Source organism: Erpetoichthys calabaricus, chromosome 4, assembly GCF_900747795.2.
Source record: "Erpetoichthys calabaricus chromosome 4, fErpCal1.3, whole genome shotgun sequence".
NCBI lineage: Eukaryota > Metazoa > Chordata > Cladistia > Polypteriformes > Polypteridae > Erpetoichthys > Erpetoichthys calabaricus.
This window is the reverse complement of record NC_041397.2, coordinates 188,713,158-188,735,171: the sequence shown is the minus strand read 5'-3', so window position 1 is coordinate 188,735,171 and position 22,014 is coordinate 188,713,158. Positions and strand designations below refer to the sequence as shown.

Below are 22,014 nucleotides of genomic sequence, written 5' to 3'. Positions count from 1 at the left end.
TCATGTTGCAAGCACTGACCAATAAACAGTGGGAAATAAAAGCATGTTTTGGGTGTGTTAGAGAAATGCTGTGTTTACACTGTATTAATCCTCCAGGGGAAAGTATCTTTTCTTGATACTGTAAGCTCAAAGTTCAGTCATGTAATGGGGCTTCTGTAATGGCATTACAGCTTAAATCTATCCATCCATCATCCAACCCGCTATATCCTAACTACAGGGTCACGGTGGTCCACTAGAGCCAATCCCAGCCAACACAGGGCGCAAGGCAGGAAACAAACCCAGAGCAGGGCGCACACACACACACGCACACACCAGCACACACTAGGGACAATTTAGGATCACCAATGCACCTAACCTGCATGTCTTTGGACTGTGGGGGGAAACCCAAGCAGACACGGGGAGAACATGCAAACTCCATGCAGGGAGGACCTGGAATGTGAACCCGGGTCTCCTAACTGCGAGGCAGCAGTGCTACCCACTGCACCACCGTGCCTCCCAACTTAAATCTACACAGGCTAAAATAAAGGAAAAGGTGCCAGATGACCATTTCGCATCCTACTATATTCACAAGCTGAATCTCATGCCCTCTCATTAATTAACATTCACTAGTGATTATGAAGAGAAGAGACAATTCAGCCCAACACAGCACATCAATCCTATTCCCCCAAACCTTGCAAACAAAAACAACACCAAGCTAAGTCTTAAAGGTCTCCAAAGTACTATTGTCTACCGCACTACTTGGTAACTTATTCAAACATTTGAGCAAAATCAACACTTACAAAGTGTTTTTATTTATGTCCCAGTGTTCCTGTTGAAGAATTAATTTTAAATAAAACCTGGAGCCCAGTGTTCTAATTTCCTTCATAACTTTTAACACTATGATCATGTCACCTCTTAAATCTTCTTTTACTAAATTGAAAAGGGTCAGCTCCTCCAAACATTCCTCAGAGCTCATAAATCTCAAAACTAGAATTAGCCTCGCCATTCTCCTCTCGACTTTCATGAGCTTTGAAATTTAGATACCAAAACACCACACCATTCTGCAAATGAGGCCTTATACCAGAGAATAACATGTTTTTCAGGTCTTATATTGTTTTTTAATAAATCAACAAAAGGCACCCACAAGTTAGTTGAACTACTAAAACGACAAATTGCAAATGTAGCACCCATCAGATGGAACTCAACTTTTTAGCTGGTGTACGTTAGAGAGTTGCATTTAGTTAGCGTAATATTCCAGAAGCAGTCCAGAGCATGCGTGACAACCAGAATAACTTTGACAGTGGTACTTTGGCAACAGCTACAAATACTTTGACTTGGGATTGTCTTCTTCAGCATCTCTTTTTGGTCTATGATGAAATTTTTATTCCTGAGACAAGTCTCTTTCACAGTCTGCACAGTAAAATTAAGGATATGGACATTTGTTGCGACTGCATGAGTGATGCCATGAAATTTTGGGAGCCATGACAACATAAATCTGACATCTGTGCTTGATTCCATAGTAAACTAGTCTCCCATCCTTCAATTACCTGAACCTGTTTATTTCCCCTCAGTGTGGTGATGAGCTGGAGTCCAATCTTACAGCTTCAGGTACAAGGCAGTAATAACCCCTGGAGTCCATTGCCAATTTTACTGATAGACTGAGGAATTTAGATTGGGACAGGATTTAGTTGTCAGTAACTCAAGACACCATCTCTTGGGGTGTAAATCTGGAAGAAACTGCATACATAAAAATGAAATAATCAGTTACTTCTACAGATTTTACTGTATCTATTAACCAAAAAATAATAATTTGGATAATCTATCTAAAACTGCTGTCAGACAGGGATTTGTTCTTAATGGGACCCTAACAGACAACAGATCACACACAATCATGGGCACATACATTCCACTGCATCTGCTTTACTACTCCTTTTAAACCAACAGTATGTTGTCAGAAGAAGAGTGTAGTACACAAAGACAAGAAGAGAATATAAAATCCTCATATGCAGTACCTGTGCTGTAAATGTAACCATGTTCCAAGTGATATGAAGAGATGGCCTTGCTTACTAGGAAACTCACATACTTCTTTATTATTTTTAATATTAAACACTGCTGAATTTCTGCCAATTACCAAATATACAGCATCATAATAAAGGCTAGAGGAATATAAGAGTCAACATGAAGCAATCCACCTCAGCAAATATCTCAGTCTTCCTAGAGTAAACAAATGCCATTTCCCCTCTGGGGTTTTAAGAGCATCTACTAACTGCTAAAATATGTCTGCCGCCAAACTGACAAACTGACCTAGTTACTGTGCTTCACATCATTTCCTCCGGCAGCAGTTATTTTTGTCTCATATATAATTCACTCTAAGCTCTTTGTACAGCTGGATTACTCTTTTCAATTGAGCTCAGCACATGCTGTCACATGGATGGGGGCACAAATTGTGACAGCAAGTTTCTTTGATTCTTCTGGGTGGACTTTTCAATCAATCAGGTAATCAATCGATACATATTGATAGTATGTTAGAATATTTAAAATGACCTAAAACTCTTGCAAAGCAAAATAAACATAATAGTGTTGAAAAATACAATGAATATTACTGTACACAGACAAAAGTGAACCCAATAAAGTTACTAAGAAGTGCTGCTTTTCCACTAATGCCATGAAACAGGCAGAACCAGGCTAAGCCTAATTGTGTCTTATTTCATGTTTTTTAGTTTTTTGCAGGTTCTTGAAAAGGTCTGGAAAACTACAGAAATTTTACTATTTGCTAATTACTGTTCCTTACCATTTATATGAGGCCATGTTATTTTTGTGTTCATTAATCGTTTCAGGTAAGGCATTGCTACTTGATTATAAATGTAATTGTTTCTGCAGTAGATTACTTTGTTCAAAATGATACAATAAATACAGTAAATTACACAATGGTTGAAGGGCAAAAACCTATTTCTGCTGAGGCTAATATAACTCAGCTATAGGACACAGCATATATATAGCATACCTGTGTTATATTTCACCTTAATCATATCAGGATGTTCCAAGTGAAAATGTTGGAGCAACTCACAAGTAGACAAATGTGCTCAATAAAACTGCCAATTAGCACTTAAAAAACAATAGAAGGCTGGTGTGCTAGTGTAATGGTAAATGCTGGTTGGTGCCTTACAACTCGTTACTGTAAAAAATACTCAAGACTATGTAGTGCACATTACTTTTAAAGTGTTACCGTACTGCTCTCACTGTTGCTGAGCTTAGCATTGTACATTCAGCTTATCAACATACATTTAGCGATTTCTGAGGAATAATGTGATCGCCCAAACATTTGCCTCTGCCTGCTGAAAGTGTGTGTGAACCAAATACATGCACAGGCTGACAGAGTGCAGACTAAAAACCCTAAACTGTAACTGGGTTATTGGTTTACATGGCCACATAATTGAATTCTTTATGAAGAAATCTACCTCTGTTAATTAGATTTCTCAGAGGCCAATAGCCCAATTTCCCTAATCAAAATAAGGGTTTACGTGGTACTGTACTTTAGAAATCAGGTTTGTGTATATAATTGGGTAATTGAAATGCATGTAAACATGCTAAGTGACAACTACACTCAAAACAAAAACTACAGTTTTCCTTTTTCTATTCCTCTTCTTTGCCATCATTAGCAGACAAATATGAAGACATTTTGCTCTGAAATGCTGCAAAGAAAACTGGACTACTGAAGGAAATCAACAAAGAAACAGCGATACTGAGGCTGGAACTTCACCAATTATAGTTCTAACTTTGAGGTAAATTAGTTATTTAAGAAAAGGAAGACAGAGGTTTTGAGGTGAGGTCTCACTAATCATGATGATGGAGAGTGACATGGTTTATATATTGACTAGCACATGCAAATAAGAATTTCACTGTACTCTATAATTGTAACAATACTGACTCAAGGAACCTCTGAAGTAGTGTAGCAACCAGTATCTGGTTGCTGTAGCTGCATTTGTCCAAAATTTCTAAGGTTCTGCAGCTTTAGCTTACTTTATAGTACAATTCAGGCAATAGTGTGACGTGTGTTCAAATAATTTCACAGTCCAGGTATCTTCATTTTAAAAGTTCACACAAGAATAGAGAACAAATTGATATTACAAAGAAAAGTTTTTGTTTGAAAAAAGTTCTGTTTAAAGCTAACTCATGCTGTTTTATTTCTCTTAATATGTGATTATACTGTCATAAATTCAAATGTTCATATAACATTTGTAACACAGTTAGTAAACTGCATGCCAAATGTTCTATTTATACACTAATCTAACAGTCCAAGCTGTGAGACTATTTCCTAGGTGGCTTAATTAACACAGATATAGCTAAGAAAGTTCTATTACATATTAACTTACAGGGGGTAAAAGATTATACCATAATCTAAGTAACTAGTGAAACAGATATTCTATTCAAATAGGTAGACACTTAAAGTGAATTTAACATTAATATCAATGTTTTAAAATTGGCTCTTACAGTTGTTTTTATTCATCTTGCACATGCAGGATACATTTAAGACATATCTACTGTATATACCCTCATATTAGAATTGTATCACTCACAAAATTAATTTCAATGGTCAAAAAAAAAAAAGACATGAGGCAAAAATCTGAACAGTCACTTGTAGCCATAATGTGACCTTCAAACACTTGTACTTTATCAGAAGAGGGCTTTTCTTTGAGTCCAACAAAACCATCCCAAAAATATTAAATGTGGGAAAACGGTAAATATGGGAACATTAAATCAGGGTTATACTGTATATGCTTTCTGCTGCTAGGGATTGTTCAAATGCACATACTAAATTAGCAGGGCCAACTTTCTTTGCAACAGTGAACTCAATGCATAACTTTAGATGGCTGTTTTTTTTTCTTTCATTTTCCAAATTTGGTTGTGTTCCTAATTTTGTCTTTTTTATTTTCCATTTGTCCACAGATTATGCTTGTCCTATGATTTTTTGGATCCTATTTAAAAAGGTAATCTTAAATTGCCAGTCACAAGTTTGACAGGTGCTGTGATAGAGATAGTTGCTCAAGTTGTATACTTTTCTATTAAACATAAGTTACATTCTTTTATATCTCCAAAAATTGGTAAAGATTCATCTTCGTACAATACAAGCATGGTTTCGAAAGATATCAACACAGAACATATGACACAGACTGAAACGCAGGGCCGTCTTAACACATGGGCACACTGGGCAATTGCCCGGGGGCCCCATGCTAATCCTATGTATGTTGTGACTTGCTGAGTGGGTGTGTATGTAGGGGCCCCAGTGCACTGATTTGCCAAGGGGCCTATAATGCTGTTAAGATGGCCCTGCTGAAACGGTATTTTTTTCCCACATATTTCTGAGGCCAGTGCACAGTAACCTCTTTTTGGGCAGATATATCTTCATTGGTTCAGCCTTGGTTGTGCTGCAGAATCCAGCATTACATCCACACTGTACATAACAGCAGACTCTGGGATTTCACCCATTGTTCTTGTTGCTCTGGCAATTCACATATGCAGAGTATTCATTAAGAGTTTATATATGGTTTTGTTTTAAATATTTTAGATACTGTAAGTTTTTTATATTGAAAAAGTCAAGGGAATGCATACAATACTGTTGTTTATCTACTTTCATTTCATTAATATTTCAGTGTTTACTCTGATGAAGATATCCTTGTCAAAAAGCTCTCTAATCCTCAATCATGACTTTTTTTAACATGCCCTGAGGTACAGTATGTATCCATCCATCCATCCATTTTCCAACCCGCTGAATCCTAACACAGGGTCACGGGGGTCTGCTGGAGCCAATCCCAGCCAACACAGGGCACAAGGCAGGAACCAATCCTGGGCAGGGTGCCAACCCACCACAGACAGTATGTATCAAATATGGTATATCATCCATTTACTGCTGTTTTAATTGGATGCATTTCTTCAGGTAACCAGGTGAAAATTAATTCTACTTGAGACATACAGGAGAGCATAGGCCAAGGTAGATAATTATGATCCTCTCCAAAAAAAGTTCTCTCTTACCTAGAAGAATATCATACATTAATCACAGACTTGCCAATTTTGAAAAACACTATTAAAAATAGATAGTCCAGTCTTCTCAATCTTGTGTTGTAGCTTGATCAACAACATATACCAATGACTTGTATTTTTTTGCGTTCAGTACAATGTCATGACCTTTGTTGTGATGATAGTTGGACAAGTTGTCCACACTTCATTTTCATAAACTGAATGTATGCAATGTAATTTTCCATGGTGTGATACTGCTCATTCCTGGCAGCAAGCTGAGGTCTAAGGTTCAGCAAAATTAAGGAAAATGAAAAATTAGATTGAGAACAGACTTTATTACGTGAAGTTGCACTGCAAACTTTACTGAGTTTGATTAAGCAGTAACTGGTATTTTTTATTTTTTTTGCTGTATTTTAAATTAGACGTGGAAAAACTACATGACATCTTAGAAACACTCCAAATCAAATATCCTGCTGTCCTTCTCTCTGTTCTCTAATTATGGCTCACAAATGCATAGGACACAAGTTACTTCTGCTGTGAATAATGGGTTAAGGAAGAAAACACAAAATTAAGAATTGATGAGTAACAAAGACATTGTAACATCTAAAATACAATGACGTACTCTACGCACAGCAGTCAATCAAACACACTAACTAATAGCTTGAAGGCTTAAAGATACATTCTTATGTCGAATGACACTTTTGTTTTGACTTCTTCAATACAAGATCAACAATTTATACTGAAGGTTTTCTTTATAGATTATTTAAAAAACTTATAATTATGGATGCACTATCATTTGCTGCAAATTTAACAAAACTTCACTATTACTTTTTATTTTATCAAGCAACAAATACTGCATAATTGTAATGATCACTCAAAAAATTACTACAAATGAGTTTATTATGTATTAAAACTACAAATTATTCCAAAGTATCCAAAACCACTTTCGTTGGAATGTTTAAAAGGACTTTTCCATGCAAACTAAAGATCAAATTTTCAGAAACCATGTGCCGATAGTCATCACAACACCCAAGATGAAAATAACCTAATTTTAGAATGTCTCTTTGTCTGTTGTTTCCTTCTATTATTCAAGGACACATTATACTACAATGTACTGCAATATTTACAGGGAGTTTGCATGTACAGTACTGCACAATAAAGAGCATTCAGTTTCAGAATTACTTAGAAATAGGGTTTCTCCAGCAATACAAGGGATACATACTGTACATACCACTGGAAAGCTTGACACAACAGCTTACTTCTCTTCTGCAGTGGCAAGTTGTTTTGGTTGGGTTTAGGGACCAAACTGCTGTATTTGTCGGTTTAAACTTGATAGCGTGTGAATAATATTTTTGAGGCAGAATGGCTTTGCTTGATGTGCCTTGTAGTTTAAAAATGTATGGGCTAGGAAAAATTAAGATCCATCAATGAAAATGTCATTGAGTATTAACTTTTATTATAAAAAAAGAACCATTCACATTGTTACCTAATATATAACAACAAATACATTCTAAAAATAAACATTTAAAAAATTAACTGCTTGATTTCCATTGCTTGGAAACATTTTATATAAAGTCCTGTGTAGTGTATTCAGGCAACATAATTTTTGGCAACAAAAACAATACTTAACCCAAGAAAAAATATTAACAACTAATTGTCTCATTAAAAAGTGTCTTAAATTACACTAGGGAAAAAACAGAGGTGTATTAAGCTAAAGAAAAAATAAGAAGGTGGATAGATAATCAAAAAGCTTTATGGTATTAAGTCTTCAGAATACATTTGTGAATATAACAAAATATAAATGTCACATGTAATAAAATATCAAAAGAAATTACAAATAACAAAAAATTAAAAATACTAATAGATGTAGTATTCAAGTCTATTAGGGCCACTGCCTACAAACAATTTGATAGTATTTTTGTAAATCAGCAACCCTACTGTGCAGAAATGAAACAGTAAAAACAAGGAAACATAACTGCTTTAATATTTATATTTTTTCACTATGTTTAAAATGTACAATTTTCCCTATATTGTCACATTATTTTTAGACAGGCATTATGAAAATATGAGGAGCAATAAATGATGAAGAACTGATTCTAGACTAAAAACTGAATTTCAATGTAATGCTAGCAAGATGCCATACCAATATCTAAGTTAATTGGTTTCAGAATGTGATACTGTGATTTAATACATACAAAAGTAAAATAATCAAAATAACAACAAAAGGAGTAAATCTGACTATGGCCAGTTACATTTTACACACAGCACTGTTAAGGAATACATGGCAATAATATGGTACATTTCATTGAAGGCTGGCACATGAAATATTGATCAGTAGAATATCTTTTGAAATCAAACACATAAATCAGTCATCAAACTAATGGTGGCTTCAAATCACTGGAGGGCATGAATGAGACTTGATGTCATTGTGTTTACTGACAGCATCGTCAAAATCTAGTTGCTTGCCATTGACTTCTACATCAATGCATCCATGATAATATGCAGAAACTGGAGTCGCTGAGAGAGGAACATGAGCTTAAAAATAGAAGAGCGGAATAAAGTAAAATGAGTACATGTACAGAATTAAAACTTCAAAACACATACCTAATATATACATAAATAAATAATAATATGCAATAGCTGAAGAAAACATATGGAGCAACTTGATGGACAAATTCTATATTTGTATATTTAAACTTTTTTTTTTGGAAATCCTTTCACCACATTACATGACCTGTATTAAACTGACACCTACTGTAATGTGCATTTTCATCAGTATTCCATTCACTAACAAATCAGGAACCATTTCATACAATGTATTACTTACCAATCAATATTTTCTGACCCACTTTTCCATTACAGCACCTCAGTGAGGGTGGCCATGGATGGGATGTTAATCCATTCTAACACACATTCTCCAACACCATGCTCCCATTCACACTTACTTATACTTATTTTTCATTGCTTTAAGTGATTTCAATTACTTTGAAAGCATTTTTGCTGTATTTGTTTTAAAACTGAAAAATATTTAATTGTAATGAAATAATTAGTCTTCCTAATGTGTGCTGTTTGTCCAAACATTACTATACATACACACATATACATACTGTACATATATATACACACACACACACATATATATATACACATAAACACACACACACATATATATATATATATATATATACACATATACATATACATATATATATATATATATACACATATACATATACATATATATATATATATATATATATATATATATATATATACATGAACAAGAAACTATTGTTATGTTAAAAAAAGCTTACAAAGAAGATGCTATGGGTAAAAGCCAAGTCTACGAGTGGTTCGGCCGCTTTAAGAATGGTGAAATGTCGATTGAATACCACCAAAGCCCCGGGCGTCCTTCAACATCGCGAACCGATGAAAATGTCACCACAATCCGAGAATTAATTTATGAAAATCGACGTAGGACCATTGACGAACTTGTTAAGGTTACCCAGTTGTCGTGGAGCTCGGTTCAGAGAATTTTAGAGTTTCTGCAAAATTCGTCCCGCGATTGCTGACAGCTGATCAAAAAGGGCGTCACCTGAAAACTTGTCGTGAAATGAAGGATCAGTTTGATAATGACCCAGATTTTTTTTCCAAAATTATTACAGTAGATGAATCGTGGTGCTACAGTTACGATCCTGAGTCAAAACAGCAGTCCAGTCATTGGAAAACCGCGAATTCTCCTTGTGCAAAAAAAGCTCGGCAGGTGAAATCAAAAGTGAAAACAATGTTGATTTCTTTTTGTGATGTCAAAGGTCTTGTGCATTATGAATTTGTTCCAGCAGGTCAGACTGTAAACCAAGCATTCTACCTAGAAGTGTTAAGAAGGTTGCGCAACAGTGTGAGAAGGAAACGCCCTGATTTGTGGGAGTCGGGCGATTGGTTCTTTCATCATGACAACGCTCCATCTCACACTGCTCTCAGCATTCGCCATTTTTTGGCAAGAAACGGTATGACAACCCTGAACCACCCACCCTACTCACCGGATTTAGCTCCGTGTGATTTCTTTTTGTTCCCTCAGATGAAAAATGACTTGAAAGGAAGGTGTTTTGTGGACGTCGAAGAGGTAAAACAAGAAATGACCACAGCATTAATGGACATCACTTCAGATGAATTTAAAAAATGTTTCGAACAATGGAACAAACGGTTAGATAAGTGTATTTCCGCCAATGGAGAGTACTTTGAAGGAGACTAATTGTAGTTTGTACAGAAAATTAAATTAAACACGTTTTAAAAATATTTCCGGTTATTTTTTGGTCCCCCCTCGTATATATACTGTATATATACACATATTTACACATAAACACACACACATATATATATACACACACACATATATACACATAAACACACACACATATATATACACAAACACACACACACATATATATATATATATATTATATATATATATATATATACACATATAAATTTTATATATATGCAGAGTACGCAACACGTGTTTCGCCCTAATTCTTGGCTCATCAGGCGTAAACACTCACTGCACCCCCCTCTCGGGGAAGCGAACCTCGGACGTCAGCGCTAGAGGCGAAGCCTCTAACGTTGCGCCACAGCGTGTGCAGTTAGTATGTACGCCTGATGAGCCCAGAATTAGGGCAAAACACGTGTCACGTACTCTTTGCATTATTTGACAGTAAAACTATTTCAACCATTGTATGATCTGCTTCTCGCAACTGAAACAGAGCACCGTGGCAGATATTAGCCGACTTGCTGACCAACCACAAGTATTACCTGGTAGGTAACCAGCCATACAATCAGATTGTGATTCAGACTACGAATACCATGAATATATACTGTATATATATATATATATATATATATATATATATATACACACACATACACAATACTGTGCAAAAGTTTTAGGCAGGTGTGAAAAAATGCTGTAAACAAAGAATGCTTTCAAAAATGGAAGTGTTAATCATTTATTTTCATCAATCAACAAAATGCAGTGAATGAACAAAAGAGAAATCTAAATCAAATCAATAGTTGGTGTGACCACCCTTTGCCTTCAGAACAGCATCAGTTCTTCTAGGTACACTTGCACACAGTTCTTGAAGGAACTCGGCTGGTAGGTTGTTGCAAACATCTTGGAGAACCAACCACAGATCTTCTGTGGATGTAGGCTTCCTCACATCTTTCTGTCTCTTCATGTAATCCCAGACACACTCGATGATGTTGAGATCAGGGCTCTGTGGGGGCCATACCATCACTTCCAGGACTTCTTGTTCTTCTTTACGCTGAAGATAGTTCTTAATGGCTTTGGCTGTATGTTTGGGGTTGTTGTCCTGCTGCAGAATAAATTTGGGGCCAATCATACGCCTCCCTGATGGTATTGCATGATGGATAAGTATCTGCCTGTATTTCTCAACATTGAGAACACCATTAATCCTGAACAAATCTCCAACTCCATTTGCAGAAATGCAGCCCCAAAAGTTCAAGGAACCTCCACCATGCTTCACTGTTGCCTGCAGACACTCATTATTGTACTGCTCTCCAGCCTTTCGACGAACAAACTGCCATCTGCTACAGCCAAATATTTCAAATTTTGGCTCATCAGTCCAGAGCACCTGCTGCCTTTTTTCTGCACCCCAGTTCCTATGTTTTTGTGCATACTTGAGTCGCTTGGCCTTGTTTCCACGTCGGAGGTATGGCTTTTTGGCTGCAACTCTTCCATGAAGACCACTTCTGGCCAGACGTCTCCGGACAGTAGATGGGTGTACCTGGGTCCCACTGGTTTCTGAGCTGATGGCACTGCTGGACATCTTCCGATTTCGAAGGGTAATAAGCTTCATGTGTCTTTCAACTGCTGCACTAAGTTTCCTTGGCCAACCACTGCGTCTATGATCCTCAACGTTGCCCATTTCTTTGTGCTTCTTCAAAAGAGCTTGAACAGCACATCTTGAAACCCCAGTCTGCTTTGAAATCTTTGTCTGGGAGAGAACTTGCTGATGCAGTATAACTACCTTGTTTCTTGCTGCTGTGCTCAATCTTGCCATGACATGAAACTGTCTTCCACAACCTCATCTTGGTAACAGACTTTGGCTGTTCCTCACATAGTTTTAAGCCTCCTATACAGCTGTTTCTGTTTCAGTTAATGACTGTGTTTCAACCTATGTGTGATATTGATGATCATTAGCACCTGTTTGGTATAATTGGTTGATCATACACCTGACTATAATCCTACAAAATCTCTGACTTTGTGCAAGTGTACCTATAAGAACTGATGCTGGTTTGAAAGCAAAAGGTAGTAACACCAAATACTGATTTGATTTAGATTTTTCTTTTTTTCGCTCACTTTGCATTTTGTAAATTGATAACAATAAACAATCATTATTGATATTTCTGAAAGCATTCTTTGTTTACAGCATTTTTTCACACCTTCCTAAAACTTTTGCACAGTACTGTATACATATATTGATATTTTTTTTTACTGCTGACCATTACCCTTATCAGTACTAACTTAATGGGTGCAAAGTTTTTGCAAAACAGAAGTATTATATCCATTCATCCTGTAAATGTTTCTTGATAGTCAAGAACTGACAGGTACTTTCTAAATGTCAACTACAGCAACAACTTGTTGCTTATAGATAGTTTACATTGAATGAGGGGGTGTTTTAACAGCCACATTGAAAGACTGACACATAATAACACTAAACATTTTGTGGCACTATTGCCCACTGTAGGATCTTTTTTTCTCTTTCTGTTTGTTTTTTGAGCTGTGTTTATAATCAACATTAGCTACACTCTTTCTTCAACCACAGCCTGGACTGCCAATGCTGATGCTCTGTGCAAGAGAGGACAGAGCCGACTATACTTCCTTAGAAGGCTGGCGTCTTTCAACATCTGCAGTAAGATGCTTCAGATGTTCTATCAGACGGCTGTGGCGAGCACCCTCTTCTAAGCAGTGGTGTGCTGGGGAGGCAGCATAAAGAAGAGGGACGCCTCATGCCTGGACAAACTGGTGAGGAAGGCAGGCTCTATTGTTGGTACAGAGCTGGACAGTTTGACATCCGTGGCAGAGTGTCGGGCGCTGAGCAGGCTCCTGTCAATCATGGAGAATCCACTGCATCCACTGAACAGTATCATCTCCAGACAGAGGAGCAGCTTCAGTGACAGACTGCTGTCGCTGTCCTACTCCACTGACAGACAGAGGAGATCATTCCTCCCCCACACTATGCAACTCTTCAATTCCACTCTTGGTGGGGGGGGGTAAACGTTTACATTATACAAAGTTATTGTCTGTTATACCTGCATTTGAATCACTCTTTAACATTGTTTTTTATCAATATGCTGCTGCTGGAGTATGTGAATTTCCCTTTGGGATTAATAAAGTATCTATCTATCTATATTAGTCTTGGTAGATAGAGAGGCACCTGATATGGGCATCTCCTAAAATAGTCAGAAAGAAAAATCAAAACTTATAAGCCTCTGTGGAGAAATGTATGTACCAATTATCCACCAAACTTTAATCTGTGCCTAGGCAAAGAATGCATCACAGTTAAATAGACAAGATAAAAAAAAATCTCTGTACATGTGAGCAAACAAACAATTTATGTCTTCCCTTTTCAAAGAATCACCCCAGAACTAAAGGGTTAATGCTAAGAAACAATCCCTCTTTCAGATTATCAACATTTGTTGCTAAAGATTAATAAAGTTTCAAGTGGAGCACAGACCAGGATGATTTTACTGGTCTTTATATTTTTAGGGGTCTTTGAAAAACTTCAGGACAAAAAATTACCTACAAAACAGGAGATGACGATGTCCAAACAAAGACAGGTATTATAACTACTTTTAATTTGTGTTGTTCCAAGGGCTTGCACTTTACATAATCTAACATTCTAATACCGCACACCCCTTAAGTTTAGTTTAGAACCAGTGAGCGGTGTTAAATATTACAACATAAAGACTTGAGCATAATTTTAAAGCACTTTTCAAGACTGCATCTGTAGCTAAAATACACATTAATTTGGCAGGAACCATTTTTAATTAAGTAATAATGGTTTACATGAAAACAGCCTGTACCTGGAATACCACCAACATAAGTATCAACCCATCCTTTTATTGCTTTGTCCAAAACAGACATTTGCTTTTCCATTTCAAGTATGTCTATATAGGTAACATTCCAAATGGAATTTGCTGTAATTAGGATCTTGTCGCTCCATGTAATAAGTTGCACGCTCAGGTTTCCTGGGTAACAAAGTCTCTTAGACTGCAAGGATGCCACTTTCACATTTTCAATGAACACCACAATTTCCTAATAAAAGAATAAGTAGAAGAAAACATGAAATAGTTAACCATTTTCAATAGAAAGCAAACAAAATATGTTCATATTAAAGAAAAATTATGGTAGCTCTGTCCTTTTAAAGAATCTTGGAATAGTGTTAAGTATTGAAATGCACTAAATATAACTCAAAGGGTATTTGAGGGAACATTCCATTAAAAAACACTGAATTTAGAAAAAACAATTTTGCTGCATAGTTTTTTTTTTTTTTTTTTTTTTTTAACTTTGAAACTTATTCCCTCTACTGTGCTTCCCATCAGCCACCTTCAAAGATGGCAGCCATCACCATATTTAGCATTTGGAAACCTTTGCAAGACGTAAAATATCTCCTGAACCAATTAAGATATTTAAACATTTGAAAAATATTTCCTCAGCATAAAACCTTCACTTTCACTTACCATATGCTCTGAAATCAATCATGTTTTTTCTTTATAACCCTTTAAATAGTGATGGCTAGATACCAATTTTCTCTAACTTTCTGATTTTCTAAAGCAGCACAAAAAGGGTGCAGAAAGTGGATATTCATATAGATGCAAGCATGCAAAAAGGGTCACACAATGAAATAAAAATGTAAATTTATTTATTTGATAAATACTTCAGCTAAAATAATCATCTGTACATGTTTTTCACAAAATAAAGTCATCTGTAGGCTGCTTTGCACCTGCTGTTCAATGTTGTTGAGGTCAGCTTTGGTTACTTAGTTACAGTAGCAGGGTAGGGTTAGCAAATGGTTGAGCAGGTTTCTTTTGTTCATTTTACAATAAAGTGTGAGGAAATTGATGTAGTGCAGTATATTGCATTGTGGTAAGAATACAAGATTCACAGCATAAAATAAATTAAATGTTCGGAGCAAAAGCAGCAAAACAAATCAGATCACATAATGACAAGTTTTGCCTGTAAAATAACATTAAACACGAAGCAAAAAGGCAGACACTCAGAGAAAACTATGCCATAGAGTTATGTTTAATGTATGCAACAGCAAAATACAAAACTTGATTGCTAATTCAACACTTATGTTACAGTGCATCCAGAAAGTATTCACAGCGCTTCACTTTTTCCACCTTTTGTTAGATAGATAGATAGATAGATAGATAGATAGATAGATAGATAGATAGATAGATAGATAGATACTTTATTAATCCCAAGGGGAAATTTACAAATGTTACAGCCTTATTCCAAAATGGATTAAATTCATTTTTTTCCTCAGAATTCTACACACAACACCCCATAATGACAACGTGAAAAAAGTTTACTTGAGGTTTTTGCAAATTTATTAAAAATAAAAAAACTGAGAAATCACATGTACATAAGTATTCACAGACTTTGCTCAATACTTTGTCGATGCACCTTTGGCAGCAATTACAGCCTCAAGTCTTGTTGAATATGATGCCACAAGCTTGGCACACCTATCCTTGGCCAGTTTCGCCCATTCCTCTTTGCAGCACCTCTCAAGCTCCATCAGGTTGGATGGGAAGCGTCGGACAGCCATTTTAAGATCTCTCCAGAGATGTTCAATCGGATTCAAGTCTGGGTTCTGGCTGGGCCACTCAAGAACATTCACAGAGTTGTCCTGAAGCCACTCCTTTGATATCCTGGCTGTGTGCTTAGGGTCGTTGTCCTGCTGAAAGATGAACCGTCGCCCCAGTCTGAGGTCAAGATCACTCTGGAGCAGGTTCTTATCCAGGATGTCTCTGTACATTGCTGCAGTCATCTTTCCCTTTATCCTGACTAGTTTCCCTGTTCCTGCCGCTGAAAAACATCCTCACAGCATGACGCTGCCACCACCATGCTTCACTGTAGGGATGGTGCCAGGTTTCCTCCAAACGTGACGCCTGGCATTCACATCAAAGAGTTCAATCTTTGTCTCATCAGACCAGAGAATTTTCTTTCTCATGGTCTGAGAGTCCTTCAGGTGCCTTTTGGCAAACTCCAGGTGGGCTGCCATGTGCCTTTTACTAAGGAGTTGCTTCCGTCTGGTCACTCTACCATACAGGCCTGATTGGTGGATTGCTGCAGAGATGGTTGTCCTTCTGGAAGGTTCTCCTCTCTCCACACAGGACCTCTGGAGCTCTGACAGAGTGACCATCGGGTTCTTGGTCACTTCCCTGACTAAGGCCCTTCTCCCCCGATCACTCAGTTTAGATGGCCGGCCAGCTCTAGGAAGAGTCCTGGTGGTTTCGAACTTCTTCCACTTACGGATGATGGAGGCCACTGTGCTCAATGGGACCTTCAAAGCAGCAGAAATTTTTCTGTAACCTTCCCCAGATATGTACCTCGAGACAATCCTGTCTCGGAGGTCTACAGACAATTCCTCTGACTTTATGCTTGGTTTGTGCTCTGACATTAACTGTCAACTGTGGGACCTTATATAGACAGGTGTGTGCCTTTCCAAATCATGTCCAGTCAACTGAATTTACCACAGGTGGACTCCAATTAAGCTGCAGAAACATCTCAAGGATGATCAGGGGAAACAGGATGCACCTGAGCTCAATTTCGAGCTTCACGGCAAAGGCTGTGAATACTTATGTACATGTGCTTTCTCAATTTTTTTATTTTTAATAAATTTGCAAAAACCTCAAGTAAACTTTTTTCATGTTGTCATTATGGGGTGTTGTGTGTAGAATTCTGAGGAAAAAAATGAATTTAATCCATTTTGGAATAAGGCTGTAACAAAACAAAATGTAGAAAAAGTGATGCACTGTGAATACTTTCCAGATGCACTGTATATAAGTATTTTATAACACATTATCCTGTTGAAATTTCACACAGTGACATGATATACTGTACAATGTCTTACTACTGTATTTGGAAATTATGTTAAGTGGTTCATTAAAATGTTGAATATATTTATTCAAACCTCAAAGCAAGAAGGCACGTAGTGGAATTTTCTTGTTATTATTCATTTCTTTTATTAGCTATCATGACATAATATTTTGTAAGCAAAAGCACATTTATATGTTGGTACAAGTATGTTTTACTGTCACATGCTAAAGAGTATAGTGAAATTTCAGTAAATGTGTTTCATTTTACAGTAATAGTTTTTTTTTTTGAGATCACATTTTTATTAGTGTTAATTTTATTAGTCCTATTAGATAACTTCTCCCGGGGGTTGGGTACGGTCTATGAACAAATTTAAATTGTGTGTGCTGGTGATTAGGATTTTTAGAGCAATCTTAGATATTTAGAAAGATGGCTGGCCAGCACAACACAGAGGATGGGGAAAGGTCTGTTAGCCAATTAGACAAGATTGGGAGAGTTTTGAGGGAAGCTTTGCAGAAGTGGGAATTATTTGGCAAATTGCTAAACTAAATATTGCATCAGGGCATAGTGGCGCAGTAATAGCACTACTGCCTTGCAGTAAGGAGACAAGGGTTTGCATCCCGGGTATTCTCTGCAAAGAGTTTGCATGTTCTCCCCATGTCTGCATGGGTTCCCTCCTGGTTATCCGGTTTCATTTCATTGTCCAAAGAAATGAAGGTAAGGTGAATTGGTGACACTAAATTGGCCCTAGTCTATGGAGTGTGAGTGTTCACCCCGTCCAGGATTTGTTCTTGCCTTGCACCCTTATGTTGGCTGGGATAGGCTCCAGCACTCCCCTACAACACTGGACTGGACTAATCGGGATTATATATACCGTATATTAAAAAAAAAAAAAATCTAATGACATGACGATACTGCATTATTTGATTCAAGGTATAACACTGAACTAAAATGACTCAGCTTTACGGAGAACCCTTAAATACTACTGATTAATTAGACTGTATTCTTCTTTGAAGCAGAGAAACTTGGGTAGGTAGTAGACAGAGCCAGATTTGGAAATATTGGGGCAAAAAAAAAATTCAGTGTAAGATAGCAGAATGAAAAATTGGCCAAAGATAACACTATATTTAATTTTTTAGGGTGTCTCCAAAACCCAAAAAAAAGGCAACAGTAAAGAAGGGTTTATAAGCTGTACTATAAATAAAAGACAGGTTTATATTGTGATATAATTCCTCAAAGACTTAAAAACCTATGTTTTGATGTGGCAATTGAGTGAAAGACAGCTTGAACAGAGTCATTACATTCTAGTTCTTTGATCCCTGAGCAGCAACATGTAAGCCCAAATAACATGGAAACATGCAATGAAGCCCAGAATTACTAATGAGCAGCCCCCCTGAGAAAATCTGCTTATGTATGTTTAAGCAATGAAAACTGATGTCTGTTTTCCTACTTAACTATGTGTGTTTATGTATGTAACTTACAAGTTAATAAGATTTTGCATTCTGTACGTATTTTCAGCATGTACTCATTGAGGCACACTACACAACTACAGGACTTCTTATCCCAGTGAGGAAGTCTGTCTTTCCAGGAAGAGCACTGAAGGGACAGTAGCTAGAAGCAACAGTAGCAGAAGGGGAGAAAGACAGCAGTATGTATAGACTAAACCTTTGAGAAAGCATTAGCATTATGGTGCCTATATGACATTTTAATGTAACACAAAAAAACCCCAAAAAACAACAACTAAGGAGACAAATATTTTACTAGAGACAGTGTGGTAAAGATATTGACAAACATTGCAGGCAAAATGACTGTTACTGTGGGTAAGACAATGTTTTGGGACAACTTCAGCTGTACCAGATACTGACAGTAATAGAACCAATGTTCATTGATATTCAGTTTCCTTCACCAGACATGACAGTATGGAAAAATTATGTACTTACTTTTTTTTTTTTTTTTTTAATAAACCAAAGTGGACCAAGGTCTGTGCACTACACAAACTGGAAGCTGAGACAATGGGGAACCTGTGACTAATAGGCTAATCAGTGTCTGTTGAAAGTGCTGGCCAAGTTGATCTTAGACCAGTCAGAACTTTGAGAGAGATTTTTTGGAATATCTGTGAGCAGGTTGGGATACATGGAACACAACCCTGCAACCCAAAAGCTAAAGGCTAATGGAACATTTTTTTTCTAAACACTAACTTTATATCTGGCTGTTGCCATCAGTCAAGGCAGGCTGGACAAAGACCAACAACTGCCCTTGATTATGATGGCTTCTTACTCTGTTCGTCAGAGTTTGCAGACTATACACTGGTTCTGCTAATGATGGGGTCTGAACTCTGGATCCCTTTTACCTTATGCCTGCATGAATGGCACCAATACCTCTGCTATAACTGCCAACTAAAAGTACTTTCAGCATTTTTGCTGGGGGATGCAGTTCAGCTGAAAGACAGAAAATGCTGTGTGCTATGAAAAACAGTTGCTTGTTAAATCTTTAATAGTGAGGAGTTCCTAAAAACCACAACAAACAGACTATAAAAGATGCTGTAAGAAGCCGACATAATCAACTGCAATACTGTTTTCCATGAGTACAGGTTCAACGGGGTGCCCATGGGTACAGGGAAAAGTATTGCCTTACACCTACAATAAATAAGCTTGAGAAACTAAATAGCTATAGTGATGGAAAGCATAGCCTTTATTAATAACTTTAGTAATGTACAGCTTTCGAATAAAATGCATGTTACAAGGATCTCATGAGATTATGATAGGTGCTCTTTTCACATTGAAGAGACTGTGGCATAGCGCCATTTTTACACTGAAAAATCATGGTGTTCAGAAGGTAGTAAATATGAAAAGCTTCTAACTGCCATTTGAAAAAAACCAGGGCAAAATGATTAATGAATCGTGCAACTATTTTGTTTGTGGTATTTTGGACAATTTTTTAACTGGCTTTGTGAAGTGTTCTCAGTGTAATGCCATTTTAAAATTAAAGTTACAAGCTAGCAGGCACAGGCTAAAGGTACATTATAATGACTGTATAGCATTTTTCACAATACACCAGTCAGAATTATGTTTGTTACATAACATGAGATATGGGCAGTCAAGGCTAAAACAAGTGTGCATGGATCACAAGGTGAGACAATATGTCTTTATTTTAGTTCAAATACGGTATAATATCAGTCATATTATAGAATTGTGCATAAGTGAAAAGTATGTTTCATTTTAATCTTTGCTGTATTAATAACATTATACATTCCTTTACTGTGTGGCAGCAGCAGGCACACACCTCTACAAGGGCGCAAAAATGGGCCATAAAAGGTGCTGCGTCCTCCCTATTGTAAGGCAAAAACCTGAGCCCTGACAGCAAACTGAACTAAACAAAGGCCACTGGCTGCTAGTTTTTGATGAGACTTGTATATTTCCTAACACATTTTAAGTATTTGAGTCATTGGCGTTTTGCAACATGCCTTCTGGGCTGAATAACGCACTTGGGACAAGTCAGCATTGATCTGTTGGATCTAGAATATGGCACCAGTGAGATGATTTCTTTTTGACAAGACTGTTTCTTAACCTCTGCAAGTGTGCTCATCTTTGAGGATGAGACTACTAGTGTTTGCTGTTCTCTTAACATGGGGTAACAGAAATTAAGTGTTTATAGCAAACTGAGCTAGTTTACATGACAATAAATTCTTTTAACATTTAAGAACAACAACACTCGTACACTCACTTTGAAGCCAACTTACTTACTTGACCAAAAATAGTCAATTCATGAACGAAAATAAATATTTGATTCCATGGGCTATAATATGAACTCCTGTTTTTAAAATATTTGCTTTTTTGTCTTTTTTAGGATGCTTCTTTTCTGTTAATCTGATAGTCAGCAATCATGAACATACATTTTTAGTAAAGTTTGTGAATATTATAATGGCCAAGTTCCCATTAAAATTAAAAATAAAAATAAAACTGGGCACTTATTTGTGCCATGGATTAAAATGCAACAAATACTGTTCTGTAAAATGCCACTTCTCCCCTTTTCAGCCATTATCCACCAAAACGTGTGTGCATGTCACAGCCTGTAGGAAATTAAAAGGGATGAGAGTGAGTGGGAGGGGTACCATTCCCTAGTGTAGGCACACAAGTGAACTCCATGGAGACTGAGGGAGAAAGACAGATACAAGATGCAGCAAGTATGTCACATAAACTTTCACACAGAGTTACAATCTGTGTGAAAGACTAGATGAAGGTTGCTTAATATATTTAAATATTTTGGTAGGCTAACCTTTGTAATTCTGTGATGACAATAAACTGCAAGCTGGGGCCTATCCAGAAAAATCTATTGTTTGGCATCATTTCTGACAGATGTTACATTAAATTCTATTCAGTAAGGTACAGCAAAAAGAGTGGAGTTCTATGAACTAGACAATCTACAGTAGTTGACAAATCATCTCCAAGGAGGCCATTGACACTATTTATTGGGTTAGTAGGAGTGACCAATGCCAGATAAAGTAGTCAAAGCCTATAAATTTATCTACTACACAACAGATGGCATACCTGTTTTAATATATTGTAAGTTTTTACATGAGATTTACCATATTCTAAAATAAGTTGTTGACTTTGTTTAGAAAAAAGGGTAGGTCTAAAAGGAGTTAAATTTGAGTTGTGCAACAGAGGAACAAAATTAGTGGTTTGGAAGTCATCGAATAGAGTGGTCTTGGTGTAAAATCAGGAAGGTCATACAACCACAATATTAACCAAAAAGTCAAGACCAAAATTCTAAACAAAATAATTACCGAACTGAATTCTACATTTTCTTGTTTCTGAAAGTGCTAGAGTTCCTAATTATTATGAATTCACTACTTTTTAATCCAAATTTCAAACATCAGTTTTAATAATGGCTCCTTG

At 36.7% G+C, this 22,014-nt stretch overlaps 1 protein-coding gene across 1 annotated transcript in view; it reads right to left on the bottom strand.

The window, feature by feature from the left end:
* Positions 1–7,433: 7,433 nt before the first annotated feature.
* Positions 7,434–22,014, bottom strand: part of pros1 (protein S) — a 126,122-nt gene continuing 111,541 nt past the window's right edge. The window contains exons 14-15 of the mRNA XM_028800056.2: positions 14,098–14,329; positions 7,434–8,529 (exon numbers count right to left, since the gene is read on the bottom strand). Coding sequence (XP_028655889.2) covers positions 8,384–8,529; positions 14,098–14,329 — 378 coding nt within the window. The 3' untranslated portion in view covers positions 7,434–8,383. The remainder of the gene's footprint in view (positions 8,530–14,097; positions 14,330–22,014) is intronic.